Source organism: Penicillium rubens (genome assembly GCF_028828025.1).
Source record: "Penicillium rubens strain IBT 27055 chromosome Unknown utg000003l_segment0_segment0, whole genome shotgun sequence".
NCBI classification, from domain to species: domain Eukaryota; kingdom Fungi; phylum Ascomycota; class Eurotiomycetes; order Eurotiales; family Aspergillaceae; genus Penicillium; species Penicillium rubens.
Window position 1 is genome coordinate 2,479,058 of NW_026890601.1, and position 16,947 is coordinate 2,496,004.

Genomic DNA, 16,947 nt, shown 5'->3' on the forward strand with positions numbered 1-16,947 from the left:
ATTCTGGCAATTAGGTATCCGCTTAAGCGAAGCGGTTCAGAGAGGCGGTTTAGGAATATGTTTGGCGATCAGGATTTAAGAATTCGAGTGAAATAGAGACCGTTGCCGCAGGAGAGCCCGACGTACGCTATGCTGGAAAAGCAAATTACGGGGCAGAGCAGGTTGTCTGTCGACTAGGTCCGCTAGTACATTTCAGCAGTCTTGGAGACCTCACATCGTGCCGCGGTCAGCTGACATAAGCCTGCTGGTTCGACCTGCCGCTCCAGCCATTGCTTCCCCCTTTCAACCTTTTCCCCTGGACGTTAAACACAACAACAACAACCTTTTCAACCAAGACGATGGCCGCCAACAGCTCTCCAGATTACAAATCTCTTTATCTGCAGGAACAGGAGAGGCGGAAGCAAGCTGAAGATGAAGGCAGACAGGAGAAAGAGAGACGGGAACAAGCTGAAGAGCGCACCCGACCGACCAATTTCGTGGAGTTCTTGTGCCATTCCCACACCCTGCTCTCTCGACCGTTGAGGGCTGAGATACCATCTCGCTCGACCACAGGGAAGGTACCCCTTCCCACCGGGAAATACTGCCCAACACGGTTGGAACACTGGACCGACTGCCCAGCGCAACTATCGGAGCTCTACAGGTCCGTCTACAACCACCTTCATACACCCGGGGGGGCGCCACGTTTGTTCTCATCCTTGCATATGTTGGAAGGATTAGGCCTACGACTTTGTCGTAAGCCTATAAGCTGTGAGCAAGAACTCGAAGCCTATGAGCGATTCGCCGTAGAAGAACATGTCCACGATATAGTTACCGAGTTATGCAAACTACCCGCTGCTCGCGACGAGTTCGGCCTTGGGGATGGCATCCAGTTTAGTAACCATACGAATTTCCTAAATGATAACGATATAATGGAGGCGGATGCCAGCCAATCCTCAAGTGTACCCCTCCCAAGTGTACCCCACCCAAGACCTGACCAGTTCTGCGTCCATCGCGTCGACGGCAATACTACCACTCTCCTCACGACTGTCGAGTACAAGCCGCCTCATAAGCTTCCCGTCGCAACCCTTCGGATAGGGCTTCGACCAATGGACTTATGGAAGGATATGGTCAAATCGAATAAAATACCTACAGACAAGGAAGCGAAGTTGAGGTACAATGCAGAGCGCCTTGTCTGCTCCGCTATTGTCCAGGAGTACCATGTGATGATTCAGGAAGGGCTCGAGTACTCCTACGTGACCAACGGGATTGCCCGTGTCCTCCTCCGTGTTCCATATGATGATCCTAGCACGCTTTATTATTTCTTATGTGATCCTAACAGCGAGGTGGATACAGAAGTTGAAGATCAAGATAGTTTCCAACAACCGGAGACTTCTATTGCACGAATTCTATGCCTATGTTTGATGGCCTTTCGCTCACCTACGCGTGGCCAGGAATGGCGAAATTCTATACGACCAAAGCTCCATATTTGGACGACCGGTTTCGACCACACTCGTTCTCAGATTCCCAAAGTAGAACTACAGCAGACCCTTACCCACTCCGATAGTACATCCCTGGAGTACACGAGTCCGGAATCCAGTTCGGCTTATGAGCCTCCGTCATCTCCGCCGGATTCTCCAACGGCAGCAGCAGCTCGCCGAGTGCCTACAAGGTCTAAGGCCAGCTGTGCACCGTCGGGTGTACAGCATCGCTCGCAGTCTCCAGACTCATCAGGCTCCGATTCGAACCAAGCAACAGGCCGCAAACGGGGCTTCAGCCAAGTTACATCCTCCCCATCTGCCCAAGGAGCAGGTCGTCAACAGGACCCTAGGGATAATCAAGGCAACGATGCCCCGTATCGCAATGCTCAATTTTGCACGCAGCGTTGTCTACTCGGACTACAGTCTGGCGGTGTTCTAGACGACTGCTGTCCAAATGTGATACTCCATCGTCGAAGCGGAAACGATCACCAACATCCGATTACCTCAGAAGATTTGGTGCGTTTACTAAAAGCACAGTTGGACGAGAATATTGACCGATGCACACCTCTTGGAGGTTGCGGGGCGTACGGTGCGCCTTTTAAACTTACTTGTGTCGTATATGGCTACACTGTCGTCGGAAAAGGAACCACGCTAGGGCTGTGGAAAGAAGTCTCCCGCGAAGCACAGGTATACCAAATCCTACGCAAGGCCCAAGGGTCTGCTGTGCCTGTTTTCCTAGGTACGATCGACTTGGCAAAAATCTATTTTCTTCATGGGGCTGGAGAGATTCGTCATATGCTCGTGATGGGCTGGGGGGGAGAAACCACAGCATCAATGGAGCTGGCGCCTTGGCTCCGCCGGGAAATTCGCAGATCAAACAAAGAAATCAAAGCCTTGGGAATCATTCACGAAGATCTGCGGTGTGACAATGTCCTTTGGAATGAAGAACTTGGCCGAGCATTGATCATCGATTTTCACCGCTCCACACTGAAATGTCGACCGTTGCAGCGATCACGACCGGCAAAACGACAGCTATGCCAGCCAGAGACAGAAGATCCAAAACGTCTTCGTGTGACATGAAGCAGTGTGCTTAACTATTGGATTAGCAATTATGCATTTTGGTCAGAAAAAAATCGTATATTTCTGTCGAATTGAGCATTAGTGTGCTCGATACATTGATATCCATCATTTTCACCCTCGACGCGCGTGTTTTTGGCCCCTTTTCCAAGTCCACGTTCACGTCTTAGGACTCGGTGCTAGGATGGTGCTGGGTATACGCTCGCTACCTACCTAGGTAGGTATAGGTGCTGACAAAAGTGACTGATTTTTACTATGTGTTTGCATACAAGTTGCAGGTATCTGCTGTCGCCCTATAGTGTCAGAGGGTAGTTTGACACGAAGGCGGTGTGAAAATCTGAAGGCGGTAAGGGGCGGTAATTAGGCCCCGGGGTAACTAACTAGTTAGTCAGTTATGATCCAAAGGGGGGAGGATCCAAGGCGGGGGTGCGGTTAACAATCCCCTATTATTATTAATAATAGAAACCTATTACTATACTAGAGGCAGGCGTAATCAATTCGACCCTTGACTGAATGTCCAACAGTGAGTGTTGTGTGGTCCCTATTGGCGCATACTTAGAGATCACGTGACCAGATCGGCCAAAGCAGTTTTGATACGCGATCCGCAAGCACCTCCAACCTCCAGATTCCTCCACTCAACAACGCCATGGTGCGTCTCAACAGTGTTCAAGCGAAGGCCCTGCACCGCCTACAAAGCCAGGCTGGGGTCCAGCAACCCCCGAAATATGAATGGCCCAAACTCGGCAAGCCCGTGTACCTGTACGTTGCCCAAAATTTACTCTGCTCGACCAAAACAGCATCTCAACAGATTTGAGCGGCCAATTGAGCATTTGCCGCAGAATAAAAAAGAATCCCAGCTTATTTATCGTCCCAATAGACCTCAATTCCGCATTGCTCTCGTCCGAACCCCCAATCTCACCCCCCGATACGCTCAGTTCCGCGTCCCCCTCAGCTTCAACAAGTTCGATCTCCGCAGCTACCTATGGCACTTGTATGGAGTTGGAGTCCTCGGCATCCGCAGTTACGTTCAGGCACAACCAATCACACGAATCTCGCGCGATGGCAAGGGTTTCGGCCCGTGGCGTCGACCTAAGTCGCAGAAGCGCATGACCGTCGAATTGAAGGAGCCCTTCGTGTACCCTGAGGAGCCGAAGGATCTCACCCCGTATGTGACGCCTACCCTTAACCTTCTCGTCCTCTTCGAGTTCCATTCCTTTGTCTTTCCTCTTTCCATATGCCCCATACTACACATGCACCCTCCAACCAAACTGAACATCTTCACTAACCAATATCCACCAATAGATGGGAGCACGAAAGCTGGTCAAAGGCCGAGAAGTGGCAGATCGACCAACAAGAAAAGGAGAACCCCAAGCCCAACAAGGGTGAAGAGCCCGATCAGCAGTTGCGTGATGCCTACAAGGAGCAGGCTAAGGCGCTGCTCGAGAACAAGGAGACCTGGAGACCGACCTGGAAGGCTCTGGGTCTGGAGCCACACAAAGCGGCTAAGGATGGTGCGTTCGCCCGCGCCCCTACGCTGCCGGCCTGGTATGGTAAGGGGCGGAAGCATGGATCACGGTAATCGGTTTTGATGTGATTCCTTGCATTGTTCTTCATGGTTTTTTTCTTTCCCCGTTGGGGAAAATCGGTGTTTCTTGCTCTATCTTATGGTTCATGTCATTTTGACTGGATCTGTGTATTATACTCTTGGGGTAGATTGTATACATCTTGAATATGGCGTATCATCTTTTTCTGATCTGGTCAAGGTTCACACAAATCTTTAAAAATATTGTGAATTGTAAGTTGATTGTAGAACTGAAACCGTATGTAGAGTGATATAGACACAATATTGACTGGCATGAACGCATCACAAAAAGACAAGCTGATTAAATACAAATCACTGGGGCCTCGGGCTATTATACGCTATGCTAAAAAGAGGGTATGCGGGCCGCAGTGCTGGCAACAGATGAGGGACAGGCAAAGCAAGGTGCCTTATACTTAGATGTTGAACGGTTCACAGTCGGCTCTCAACGAAGTTCATCTGGTGTTGGCCTGGCCACTGGGCATCGGGCCAGACCTGGCGGAGCCCTTCCCAAATGTGCCTGTAAATGATTGTTAGCACTTGAACTAAACCAAGGCTGGGCTGAGATAACTTACTTGACATAGACGATTTCCAGACCATCCTTGACTTCCTGTGGGACATCTTTGACGTCCTTGCGGTTGTGGTCTGGCAGCAGCACGGTCTTGACGCCCGCACGCAAAGCACCAATCAGTTTCTCTTTGATGCCGCCGACGGGCATGACCCGGCCGCGGAGGGAGACCTCGCCAGTCATGGCGATCTGGGGTGGAACAGGCTTGTTGCTGAACAAGGAAATCAAGGCAACGGCGTGGGCAAGACCAGCAGAAGGACCATCCTTGGGGATAGCGCCGGAGGGGCAGTGGACGTGCAGGCTCCGGCTCTTCATAATATCTTCACTGGGGTCGTGGGTGAGACCGAGCTCGAAGGAGTGTGCCTTCACCCATGTCAGGGCTACTTCGACAGATTCTTTGAGCACGTCGCCCAGCTTACCGGTTAGCTGAACGCGTCCGTTGCCGGGCATGTCTGCCACCTCGATGAACAGGATGCTGCCCTGGCCACCGGTGGAGTAAGCGACAAGGCCTGTGACCACACCAGGACGGCCGTGTTTCTCGGCGATCTCTTCCTCAAATCGCTCGATACCCAGAATATCCTCCAGATCATCGATTGATACGACAGGGTTATAATCAACTAGGCGGTCGGCATCCCCGGCGTCGGCATATTGAACGGCCTTGTGGCGACAGATAGAGCCAATTTCCCGCTCTAGATTGCGAACACCTGACTCGCGGGTGTACGAGGTGATGGTCTTATCGATCACTTCGTCGGACAGATTTACCTGGCCCTCGGTGAGGCCGTTGGATCGAATCTGCTTCGGGATCAGGTGTTGCTTGGCAATGTGCCTCTTCTCAACAGTGGTGTATCCAGACAGTGAGATAGTCTCCATGCGGTCAAGCAGAGGTGCCGGGATCGTCTCCAGTGAGTTGGCAGTAGCAAGGAAGAGGACCTTGCTCAGGTCAATAGGGATGTTGATATAGTGGTCAGTGAAGGTGTGGTTCTGCTCAGGATCAAGAACCTCAAGCATGGCGGCGGACGGGTCTCCTTGGAAGTTGGCGCCGCCGACCTTGTCAATCTCATCGAGCAAAATGACAGGGTTTGCAACGCCAACCTTCTTTAACCCATTCACAATCAAACCAGGCATGGCTGCAACGTATGTGCGTCGGTGGCCGCGGATTTCAGCCTCGTCTCTGACACCACCGAGGGAGATCCGGTGAAACTTTCGGCCGAGTGAGGCAGCGACGGACCTGGCCAAGCTAGTCTTGCCAGTTCCAGGGGGTCCAACTAGAAGCAAGATAGGGGACTTGTCGGTCATACGCTTGGACTTGAGGATCTCAAGGCGGGTCTCCAACGCAACCCGGTCAGTCTCTGACAGCAGGGGGACATCCTTCTCAACATCTCCGACCGCCGAGGCGTCCAAGTCCTTGGAGAGCCCTGAGATCTGGCGTTCAACGTCGGAGTTGGTGGACTGCTTCAAGCGCAACACAGCCAAATACTCCAGCAATCGCTTCTTGATCCGCTCCAATCCGTAGTGGTCCTCATCAAGCTGCTTCCTGGCATTCTTCAAGGTGTCGGGCCCAAGCTGATCCTCTGTCACCTTAGTCCATGGAATTTCCGACAAGTTTTCCAGATAAGTCCGGCAAACACCGTACTCGGCGTTGGCAGGGTTCATCTTTCGCAAGCGTTTCAGTTCCTTGTCCGCAACCTTCCGAGCTTCGGGGCTAAGCTGCGCATCATTCAACTTCTGCTGTAGCTCATCTACTTCGTTAGGCTCCTTCTCTTCGTCATTGCCACGTCCGCTAGGGGGCGTCATGCCGGAGAGACCCGAAATTGCACGCTTTGCGAGCAGTTCACGTTCACGGGGGTCAATCTGACTTATATCCATCCCGGATGAGGGGAACGACGTCGAGCCAACCGTGGTGACTCTGACGCTACTCTTAATATGCTGTGCCTGTCTGGTGAGGATCTCAACAACCCTCTCCAACCGTTCCTTAACATCCAGCGAGCCGAGGATACGTAGCTTTTCCTCAAAGCTTGCATCAGACACATCTGCCATAAAATCGGCCAGCTTCCCGGCCTGTGTCAATTCTGTCTTCGATATATAGAGCTCGAACTTTCGGGCAACGAGTGGCGAGAGGCGAGAGGAGGCTGCCGACAGTAACGAGGAGAGGCGTAGCAGAGTAAGAAGCTCTCGAGAGAGCTGTCTCAATTGTTGGAATAGCGCAGCGACGTCTGCATCACCTTGGCCAGAGTCTAGAAGCATAGGAAGTATAGTTAGCCATGTGGTCTCTGTGCTTTGTGTCCGTAGAAACTAACTGGATTCATCATGAATGAAGACCTCGGCCTCAAAGTATGGCCGGTCTCGCAGGACCTTCTTAATAGTAAATCTTTGCGATCCTTGAACAAGCAAAAACGGTTCGGAGTAGGCCCGGCGCTGAACTCCGATGACTTTGCCAATGGTTCCGTATCGGAACAGGTCCTCCTTCCTTGCCTGACCGGCGTCAATCGAGTCATATTCCTCCTTCCGCTCCGAGTCCGAGTCATCGCCTTCGAGGAGCTGCTGTCCATCCCGGCTCAGGAACGGTGAATTAAGTGGAACACAGCCGAAGGTGATGGTAGACGCATCTCGCTTCGAAGGCTTGTCCACAAGTGACGAAAGGAGATTGGCAAGATCGGGACGGTTGGAGACTGGAATGCGTAGAGTCACGCCGGGTAGCAGAACCGAGCCCTTGGGCAGAGGTACGAGGGGAAGCTTGGTACTTCTACCGTTTGTTCCCATCTTGTACAGGCCCTAGTGATGATGGAATGGGGTGGCAAAGACAGGGATCCGGGGGAGATCAAGTGTAAAATGTATGGGGAATGGGGAATGTGGAATGTGGAGAGGGGGGAAGGTGAATGGATTATATGAAGAGGAGAGATGGAGGTTCCAGAATCACGTAGATGGGAAGTCCGGGGGAGATAAGTCGCATGTCTGGCAATCTCCACGTCCCGAAGCCGAGGTTGACGATCAACTGGGGAAGAACTTAGACAATTTGCTTTTTTTTTTGATGATAGTCTATCTCTAATTTATAGATCTACATGTATTGTATTAACTCTAATATTATTCATATATTCTCTACTTCCTAGTTATTGTACACTTAAATGTTGTATGGAGCAAAGCTGGAATTACCTGATCTGCACGTGTCCCGTGATCGGAGTTCTCCAAATCCACTTTCGCCTCTTCGCGTGACTTTCCTCGGCTGTTTGGTATCTGGGCAGAGCTCATACAACATACATACAACATACACATTTACTCGCATTCTTTACAAGCTTACTCTCAGCATACTCTTTCTTTGCCCGAAATGTCTACCCCCACCCCCACCCAAAAGACCATCACTATCGGCACTCGCAAATCTAAGCTCGCTCTGCTTCAGACAAACCTGGTCCTTGACGCATTGAAGAAGGCATTCCCGCAATATGAATATAAGATCTTCTCCAAAGAGACAGCCGGTGACCTGAACACCACTATTGCACTGCGGGATTTCAACACCAAGAACCTGTGGACGGAGGAATTGGAGGAATTGATGATTGACGGACAGGTCGATATTATCGTGCACTCGCTGAAAGGTTTGTTAAATGTTTCAATTTAAAACAGCATAGTTGTCTTAACCCAAGAAAATTGCTGACGACGACTTCTTCGAAATTATCAGATGTCCCCACTACTCTCCCCTCTTCCTGCAAGCTAGGTCCGAGCATGCCCCGCGAAGATAGCAGGGATGTCCTTGTGGTGAAACAAGGGTTGCCATACAAGAGTCTGTCCGAGATCCCCGCCGGGTCCGTAGTGGGAACCTCATCCATCCGCCGCACAGCACAATTAGCCCGGAAATACCCCCACCTTAAGGTCCAGGATGTCCGTGGCAACATCGGCACTCGCCTGTCAAAGCTAGACGCTGAAGATAGCCCTTACGCCTGTATCATTCTAGCCGCTGCCGGTCTGCTGCGTCTTGATTTGGCGGATCGTATCACCCAATATTTGGACTCCAAGAACAGCGGCATGCTCTATGCTGTCGGACAGGGTGCCCTTGGCATCGAAATTCGCAAGGAAGACACTGTTCTGCATGATATGTTGGACAAGATTGGTCATCAGGATACCACATTCTCGGTATTGGCTGAACGCAGTCTTTTGCGGACTCTCGAGGGAGGCTGCAGTGCCCCGTTGGGGGTGGAAACCGGTTGGGTCCAAAATGCGCAGGGTGCTAAGCAGTTGCGAATGCGGTCTGTTGTTGTCAGTGTCGATGGCAAAGAATGTGCTCAGGTAGAATTGGAAGCCGATGTCACCTCTGCTGAAAGTGCTGAGGCCTTCGGCATCACCGTAGCCAAGGCCCTGGTGGCTGATGGCGCTGGAGACATTCTTCAGGCCATCCAACAGAACAAGGCCAAGGAGACCGTTTCTACCGCGGTCTAAATGCTCAAATAGACTTTTACTGTGACTAGGCAGATATACCCTGTTAAAAAATGAAGTGAACGAGTTTTCTTGTCTGGTATGTTCGTCCCCGTTCAAGATATCAAGCATATTCGCCAGAAACTCCATCTACCGTGGCTTTCTGGACTATAGTAAAGCAGCTCTGTTCGTGCAGGGCATTCCAAATCATCCCCGATTCAGTGTGTTTCCAGCACCCTTCGGATTAGCTTCCGTGTACTCGTCCCAATATCGCGCCTTCATCGTCTCCTGGTCGGCAATCTCGTGATCATCTTCGTCGACTAGCGGTTTAATGCCAGACTTTTCACCTCCTCCTTCAATAACATTTCCTCGTCTGTGCTCTTCATCGAGATATTCTTCAATTGTCATAGTCGGAAGGTTATGACCCGGACGAAAGACTCCTTGTTGCATTTCTGCGCGCCGACCCAACAAAGTAAACGGCTGCATTGGCTTTCCTTTGCTGTTCAGGATAGGACCACCTCTGCCTCCCCCTAAAAGCTGTGACATGGAAGGATCCAACTTCTCTGAGTAATTTAATCCTCCGATATTGCTTCGCTGTCTGGTATCGTCCGTTGGAGGGGGGGCGGGGGTGCGTTTCGCATGGCTGAAAGTATCGACAATTCCTGGATCAGGAGATCTAAGGCCTGGAAGGTCTGGTGGGTGTAAAGCTGGATCTCTGCTAGATAGAGAGATCGGGTGTCATCATCATCGCTTTGCAGTCGAGCTTCGTTGCGTGCGAAGTACTTCCAATAGGGTAAGCAAGAACCCCAAACAATGTCTAGGAAGAGATTCCACATACCTCCAGTTTCTGCTTGAGCTCTTTTTCTTCCCGAAATCGTGTCACTTTAATTTCCCGTCTGGCAGCAGCATCGTTGGCTGGTGCCAGGGTAAAAGACGTCGGATTGGCCATGTATTGCTCAAAGAGCTTCTTATCTCCGCCAGAGAGCAGCAGGTACTCATCCAAGCGCATCAGGTATTTCTCATATTGTTCGAGTGCACGCTTGAGAGTCGCTTCGCGGTCTGAGGTGGCAACTCGCTGCATAAGCTCGGCTAGATGGTATTCCAGTGTCATGTACCTGGACAACAAATCAGCTGAATGGGCAACGCAATGCGGGAATCAAGGTGCCGTACTGGATATCGCTGGTTGAAATATCTTCCAACAGTTCATTAGAGCTGAAAAGAGACAGCATGCTCACTTGACGCTGGCATTCTTGGAACTTGGCGATCGTCGCATTTATCTCGTCTCGGTAGCTCTCGGCGTTGGTGTCACCCCGCGACCCCAGTGCACTCTTTTGCTCCTTTGCTGATGCAAATAGAGAGCGAAGACTCTGCGGTTCCTCCATTGGTTCTGATATTGATCTTGTGGACTTGAATTAGGTAGAAGATAGGGTTTGAGAGGTGCTTGGGAAGGGTGCGCGTGTCCCCCGCGATCTGGATCTGAGTTTTGGAAATTCGATAAGGCGATAAGGCCAAGCTTTTATCAGATAAGCCTTGACAGGGCTCATACTTCGATCTTCCTCAGCCTTTTTGGAGTTCCATAGACTTATTCCAAGGTTGAAATCAAAGTATATGTTTAATTCAACATGTTCCTTCCCTTGTAAATCAATGTATGTTCTGCCTATGCCAAGTATTGACTGATTGGTCGGTTTGCATTGATATCGCACTCTTATTCTCCTCCAGGGCTCTCCTCTTTTAGTCTCTCTTCAGATGATCGTTATTTCTTAACTCATTTCACAGGACTATAAAATAGTCTGCTCATTTCACCTATTCACCGGTATTTTTGGTCCTAGTTTTACATTGTCGTTAGAACAGGTTGCTTAGGTGCATATATATATGGGACCTGCAGGCATGTGATTCTTAGGATATCCGTGTGCAAACGACCTTCCTATTTGGTACAGAAACAAAACGCTACCTCCTTACAATTATCAAAGAAGAGTCTTAAGGCAAGCTGTCTGTGGATACCTGTCAAACACACGGAGCCCCTTTTGAAATAGCCTACAAATATACACCTGTGGACGATCTATCACTTTCACCTCACTTATGAGAAACCCATACCTTACTAGGAAGGACCACCCAACTGTATAACTCGTTTGCTCTTGCCGACTTACTGTTTCTTCTCTCCCCCGGGGTTAACTTTCCCACTTTGCATAGCTTTATTTCTTCTTCTTCTTCTTCTTCTTCTTCTTCTTCTTCAATTTTCCTTCTTCCACGTATCCTAGCACACGATAAATCTATCAACATGGAGCCCGAAGACACTGCCTCAGATATATCTGGCGATGAAGCTGTGCCCAAACGTTTGACGGAGTCGCACCGGCACCGGGCTCAAAATGCTATGTTCACTGCACTGTGAGTTTCCAACGTATCTTATCTTCAAGGCTTATTTATACTGACAACCCCGAAGGCTCGAAGAGCATGTTGTTAATGGACCGAGCAATGGCCCCAATGGGGCACATATCGAACTATCGGATGCGGAACTTTCAACTGCTCGTTTGCTTGCAAATACAGAACCCGGAGGTGGGGTCCTGGACCCCCGTGAATACCAAATTGAGCTATTTGAAAGAGCACGGGCTAGCAACACAATTGCGGTTCTTGACACAGGGTCTGGGAAGACTTTAGTGGCTGTGCTTTTGCTCAAGCATATCCTCCAAATCGAACTCAACAAACGTGCAAATGGCAGAAAACCTCGCGTCGCCTTTTTCCTGGTGGACAGTGTAACCCTGGTTTTTCAACAGTCTGCAGTCTTGAGAAACAACCTCGATCAAAGTGTCGGTCATTTTTACGGCAACCTAGGACCTGATCTTTGGGACCAACAAACATGGGACAAGCACCTTGAAAAGTACATGGTGATCGTATGCACAGCAGAGATCCTGAACCACTCTCTATTGAATGGCCATATAGGGATTGACCAGATCAACCTTCTGATCTTTGACGAAGCCCACCATGCCAAAAAGGAGCATCCGTATGCTCGGTATGTAGCCCATTGTTCAATTATAACATCACGGCAAAAGCTAACATCTATTAGTATCATCCGTGACTCCTATTTGAAAGCCGATCCTGGAAAGCGGCCTAGGATCTTCGGGATGACTGCTTCCCCGGTTGATGCTAAGTGTGACATAGCGGAAGCAGCAATGTGAGCACATCAAAATAGACAAAAGTAGAAGCTTCTGCTTACTGTATATAGGCAACTCGAGACTCTCTTAAATTGTCGAATTGCAACAACCTCGGATCTTGCCCTTCTGCGAAACTTCGTGAACAAGCCAATAGAGGAGGAATGGGTCTACGATAAGCTTCCTCTGCCGCTTGAGACCCATCTGCATAGTACTCTGAAAACCAAATATGGGGATATGCCAATTCTCGAAGGCGCATTTCGATTTGCATCTGTTGCAAGCTCAGAATTAGGGTCTTGGTGCGCAGACCAGGTATGGGCTCTGGCCCTGTCGGACGAAGTGTTGCCCAAGCTGGAGGGCAGTGTCGGCAAAGCGAGCGAATCTGATCCTCAGGATTCTGAAAAGGCTTCGGAGGAGATCAAGCGGATTCAAGAAGCCAACCAGCTAGTCAAGGAGTACATTGCAAACCAGACATTTACGCCTAGTGATCTCAGCTCCAAAGTTGAGCTTTTGATGAGAAAGCTGCAAGAACAGTTCGCAAAGTCTCCAGATACCAAATGCATCGTGTTCACACAAAGGCGCAACACAGCTAAAGTATTGTTACAGCTGTGCGAAAAGCTGCAATTCCCAAACCTCCGTCCCGATGTCTTGGTCGGTGTCCGCAAGGGAGATGCCCTAGGAATGAATTCCACATTTCGTCGGCAGTTTCTTGTCTTGGTCAAGTTTCGAAAAAGTGAAATCAACTGCTTGGTGAGTTTTCAGCAAATCAGAAAGGCTGCTTGTAGAGAAAATCTAATCATTCTCAGTTTGCAACATCGGTTGCAGAGGAAGGCCTTGACATCCCAGACTGTAACCTGGTGGTTAGGTATGTCTTCTAACATTTTAATCGTCGCTGCTGCTTTTACTGACCAACAAAAAGATTCGATCTGTATGACACGGTTATTCAATATGTCCAAAGCCGGGGCCGTGCCAGACGCGCCGACTCAGTGGTTAGATTTCATTCACTTTCATGAGACGCATTTGATTTACTCACTATTTCGCAGTACGCAACCATGGTTGAATGTGGCAATCGCAACCACAGCACGAGACTACAGGAAGTTCGAAGAGCAGAGGTAAGGATCCTTTCTGGGTGATATAGCACCAAACTCATTAACATGAACAGCATCTCATGAAGAATTTCTGCAACCTGCTGCCAGAGGACCGAAAATTGTACCGAGACGATCATGATATGGGAGTGCTTATTCACCAGGAAGATCGGAAGAGAACGTACACTATCCCGAGCACAGGTGCCATGTTGACCTATCGCCATGCGATTGGTGTACTGGCACGATTTGCCAGCTCATTGGTAAGAGCCAATTTGCTTCTGTTGACTTGCACCATCAAGCTAACGGTGCCAAAATCTCAGCAATACGAAAATGAGATCTCGGCCTCGGTCACATACATCGTCATGTCAGAAAACGAATCATTCAGCTGTGAAATAATTATGCCGGAGAAGTCGCCTGTGCGAAGAGTGCTTGGATGCTCCGAACCAAAGAAATCACTCGCTAAGCAGTCGGCTGCTTTTGATGCATGTTTGCTACTTCGCAAAAGGAACCTGTTGGATGAGCACTTCAACTCCGTCTACCACAAGCGCCTGCCAGCGATGCGCAATGCTAAATTAGCCATTACTTCAAAGAAGACTGACCAGTACAGGATGCGTACCAAGCCCTCAATCTGGGCAAGACAGCAGGGAACTATTCCAACACGTCTCTACGCGATAGTTATTCGTCTCATTCCATCAGAGCCTCTGACTCGAGCTCACGGAAGTATTGTCTTGCTGACACGAGAGCGAATTGCAGCGATACCCACTTTTCCTGTCTTCTTGGATGATGATATCGAGACTACAGTTCAGTCTTTGTGTATTGACGGCTGCCTTGAGGTTGCTTCCGAAGAGCTCGAGACTTTGACTGCATTTACACTTGCTGTGTTCCATGACGTGTTCCACAAGACTTATAAGCACGTCACGGAACAGTTTCCGTACTGGCTTGCACCTGCTCGAGGAGATGTGGACATTAGGACATCAACAAGTTCCTTTGACATGATTGACTGGGATGCTTTGCAATACGTCCAAGATAACCCCAAACTTATGTGGTCAACTGACATGGAGCCGGAATTATTGCTGACCAAATTCATCTACGACGACTGGAATGGAAAGTATCGATACTTCCCGCTTGCTATAGACCCCAATCTCCGTCCTTCAGACCCACCCCCATCCTACGCACCGTCTCGAAAATGGTCAAATGATATCATGAATTGGTCCTTGAGTTTGAGCAAGAATTCACGTCCAAAATTCTTTGATCGATGTATCTGGACTCAACCGGTCTTGCAGGCAGAGTTGATCTGTCTTCGGCGGAACTTTCTTGACAAAGCGGCAGAGGAAGAGAGAGCATCTAACACGAGGTGCGTCATTTGCCCTCAGCCTTTGGCTATATCGGCAGTAAGTTTCGTATCAGTATACGTTCCAGCTCACCCAAGATGCTAATATGTAACTCAGATTCCCATGTCTGTTGCCGCAACCTGTCTTGTCTTTCCAGCGATAATATCTCGAATGGAGTCTTACCTGATCGCCCAGGAGGGATGCAAAATGTTAGATCTTGGTGATATCAAGCTCGAATATGCCCTGGAGGCCTTCACCAAAGATTCGGATAACACCGAAGAGCATCGGAGCCTACAGATTCACGTTCAGCGAGGAATGGGAAAAAATTACGAGCGCCTTGAGCTGCTAGGAGACTCTGTGCTCAAGATGGCAACATCCATTTCGCTCTTTGCTCAAAATCCCGACGATGATGAATACGACTATCACGTTAACAGAATGTGTCTCATCTGCAACAAAAACCTGTTCAAAAATGCAATTGAACTGAAGCTATATGAGTACATACGTAGTCGTGGGTTCTCTCGGTATGTTCTTTAACGTTTGATCTTAACAAGCGAATGTTTAACTGACACTCAACTACAGGCATATGTGGTACCCCCCGGTCTCTCGCTTGAGTATGGCCGAGACCACGCGAAATTTATTGATAGTGAAGGCAAGCACTCCTTAGCCGAGAAGACTATAGCAGATGTCTGCGAGGCATTGATAGGAGCATCGTTACTCTCAGGAGGTGATGATAATCGTTATGACATGGCTATCAAAGCCGTGACCATCTTCGTCAACAGCCAGAACCACACGGCAACCTCATGGAAAGACTACATCTCTGCATATTCTATTCCTTTGTACCAGAACAGGGCGCCCGATGGATTCGAAAAGAACTTGGCTCGGCAGATCTTCGAGAAAGTAGGCTACGACTTCAAGTACCCCCGTCTTCTGCGGTCGGCTTTCACGCATCCATCTTATCCACTGGCATGGGCCAAAGTGCCTTGTTACCAGCGGCTGGAGTTCTTAGGCGATGCGCTCTTGGATATGGTGTGCGTGGAGCACTTGTTCCATCGGTTCCCCAACCGGGATCCGCAGTGGTTGACTGAACACAAGGTTCGTATTTCGTTTAGTAAAGCCAAGTCACACATAATTCCATACTAACATCAATCAATAGATGGCTATGGTATCCAACAAATTTCTCGGTGCTTTGGCTGTGAAACTGGGCCTTCATCTTCATCTTCAGCATTTCAGCAATCCTCTCATGATCCAAAACAGCAAATACGCGGAGGAAATTCAGCTTGCAGAGAGTGAAAGCAATGGAGAGGTAGACTATTGGCTTTCGACGTCGGATTCTCCAAAGGTAAGTTCTGTATTCAATATGGGCATAGTCCACATACTCACGGAGTTACAGTGTCTTCCCGACATGCTTGAGGCTTATCTCGGCGCCATATTTGTTGATTCTGGCTTCGACTTCACAGTGATTGAGGCCTTCTTCCAAAGGCATATCCTGCCCTTCTTTCATGACATGTCAATTTACGACACGTTTGCAAACAGGCATCCAACGGTGAGGTCATCTCCTGCCCCTGATATTATACCCTTTGTACTAATAGACCATAGACGTTCCTCCATAGTCAAATGACTCACAACTACCGATGCGCCGATTACTGCTTGAAATCCGCAGAAGTCCCTGCCGTGGAGGGAGAAACCCCCAGGGTTTTTGCTGCGGTTATGGTGCATGGCCAATCCATTGCCAGCGCAGTCGCATCTTCTAGTCGATATGCTAAAGTGAGGGCTAGCACCAGGGCATTGGCTGTTATTGATGGAATGTCACTTTCCGAGTTCCGGGAAAGATACCACTGTGCTTGTCAAGGTGGACAGGTCGCTGTCGACCATGCAAATATTGGAACGGCAGTTTGAAAGGAAAGAAATTGCGGGGGACAGCTCGCAGGAAATTGGTTGTTTTGTTTTGTTCTAGTAGAATTTCCAGAATACGATATGGAGATCTTACTGCTGTACATAGGATCCACAAACTTGAATATACCTACCCGGTCAATATAATATATAGTGAAGCTTACCTGGTATACTTCGAAAGGAACGGGCCAGGGACGAGAGCCATGGATATGCGGTGTCCGCATGGGGGTCGTGTCAAGCTTAACCTAATGGGGAATAGTGTGCATCCCCTGAAGTAAAGCAAACATGCCGCGTATCTTTTTTGATCTTTAACAGAGGACTCAGGACAGCATAGGCCTGGAACTATCTTGCAATCATTTTTAATCTATTAGATTTTTATCTTTCTTTCCAGCCTTTGTTACCATCCCTTTGCT

At 49.3% G+C, this 16,947-nt stretch overlaps 7 protein-coding genes across 7 annotated transcripts; 4 read left to right on the forward strand and 3 right to left on the reverse strand.

Annotated features, from left to right (window-relative positions):
• Nucleotides 1-338: 338 nt before the first annotated feature.
• On the forward strand, nt 339-2,537 carry N7525_007154 (uncharacterized protein; the record flags this gene model as incomplete). Its single annotated transcript, XM_002567680.1, has 1 exon — nt 339-2,537. One exon carries the CDS (start codon nt 339-341, stop codon nt 2,535-2,537), a length of 2,199 nt encoding a protein of 732 aa, XP_002567726.1.
• A 643-nt stretch (nt 2,538-3,180) lies between these two features.
• N7525_007155 (mitochondrial 54S ribosomal protein uL23m) lies at nt 3,181-4,113 on the forward strand (the record flags this gene model as incomplete). The annotated part of the gene is made up of 3 exons (XM_002567681.1): nt 3,181-3,293; nt 3,412-3,699; nt 3,837-4,113. 3 exons carry the CDS (start codon nt 3,181-3,183, stop codon nt 4,111-4,113), a joined length of 678 nt encoding a protein of 225 aa, XP_002567727.1.
• Nucleotides 4,114-4,545: 432 nt separating this feature from the next.
• Nucleotides 4,546-7,441, reverse strand: N7525_007156 (putative LON domain serine protease; the record flags this gene model as incomplete). The annotated part of the gene is made up of 3 exons (XM_002567682.2): nt 4,546-4,633; nt 4,689-6,915; nt 6,979-7,441. 3 exons carry the CDS (start codon nt 7,439-7,441, stop codon nt 4,546-4,548), a joined length of 2,778 nt encoding a protein of 925 aa, XP_002567728.1.
• A 362-nt stretch (nt 7,442-7,803) lies between these two features.
• N7525_007157 (porphobilinogen deaminase) lies at nt 7,804-9,106 on the forward strand (the record flags this gene model as incomplete). Its single annotated transcript, XM_002567683.2, has 3 exons — nt 7,804-7,908; nt 7,983-8,268; nt 8,352-9,106. 3 exons carry the CDS (start codon nt 7,804-7,806, stop codon nt 9,104-9,106), a joined length of 1,146 nt encoding a protein of 381 aa, XP_002567729.2.
• Nucleotides 9,107-9,289: 183 nt separating this feature from the next.
• N7525_007158 (IGBP1/TAP42 family protein) lies at nt 9,290-9,628 on the reverse strand (the record flags this gene model as incomplete). Its single annotated transcript, XM_061213925.1, has 1 exon — nt 9,290-9,628. The coding sequence occupies one exon, from the start codon at nt 9,626-9,628 to the stop codon at nt 9,290-9,292; it is 339 nt and encodes a 112-aa protein (XP_061068356.1).
• A 26-nt stretch (nt 9,629-9,654) lies between these two features.
• On the reverse strand, nt 9,655-10,464 carry N7525_007159 (IGBP1/TAP42 family protein; the record flags this gene model as incomplete). Its single annotated transcript, XM_002567684.2, has 3 exons — nt 9,655-9,864; nt 9,921-10,197; nt 10,253-10,464. The coding sequence occupies 3 exons, from the start codon at nt 10,462-10,464 to the stop codon at nt 9,655-9,657; spliced, it is 699 nt and encodes a 232-aa protein (XP_002567730.2).
• An 896-nt stretch (nt 10,465-11,360) lies between these two features.
• N7525_007160 (uncharacterized protein) lies at nt 11,361-16,540 on the forward strand (the record flags this gene model as incomplete). The annotated part of the gene is made up of 13 exons (XM_061213926.1): nt 11,361-11,467; nt 11,523-12,089; nt 12,144-12,251; nt 12,303-12,978; nt 13,035-13,093; nt 13,148-13,217; nt 13,272-13,340; nt 13,391-14,704; nt 14,762-15,169; nt 15,224-15,736; nt 15,798-15,983; nt 16,035-16,187; nt 16,241-16,540. The coding sequence occupies 13 exons, from the start codon at nt 11,361-11,363 to the stop codon at nt 16,538-16,540; spliced, it is 4,530 nt and encodes a 1,509-aa protein (XP_061068357.1).
• Nucleotides 16,541-16,947: the final 407 nt, after the last annotated feature.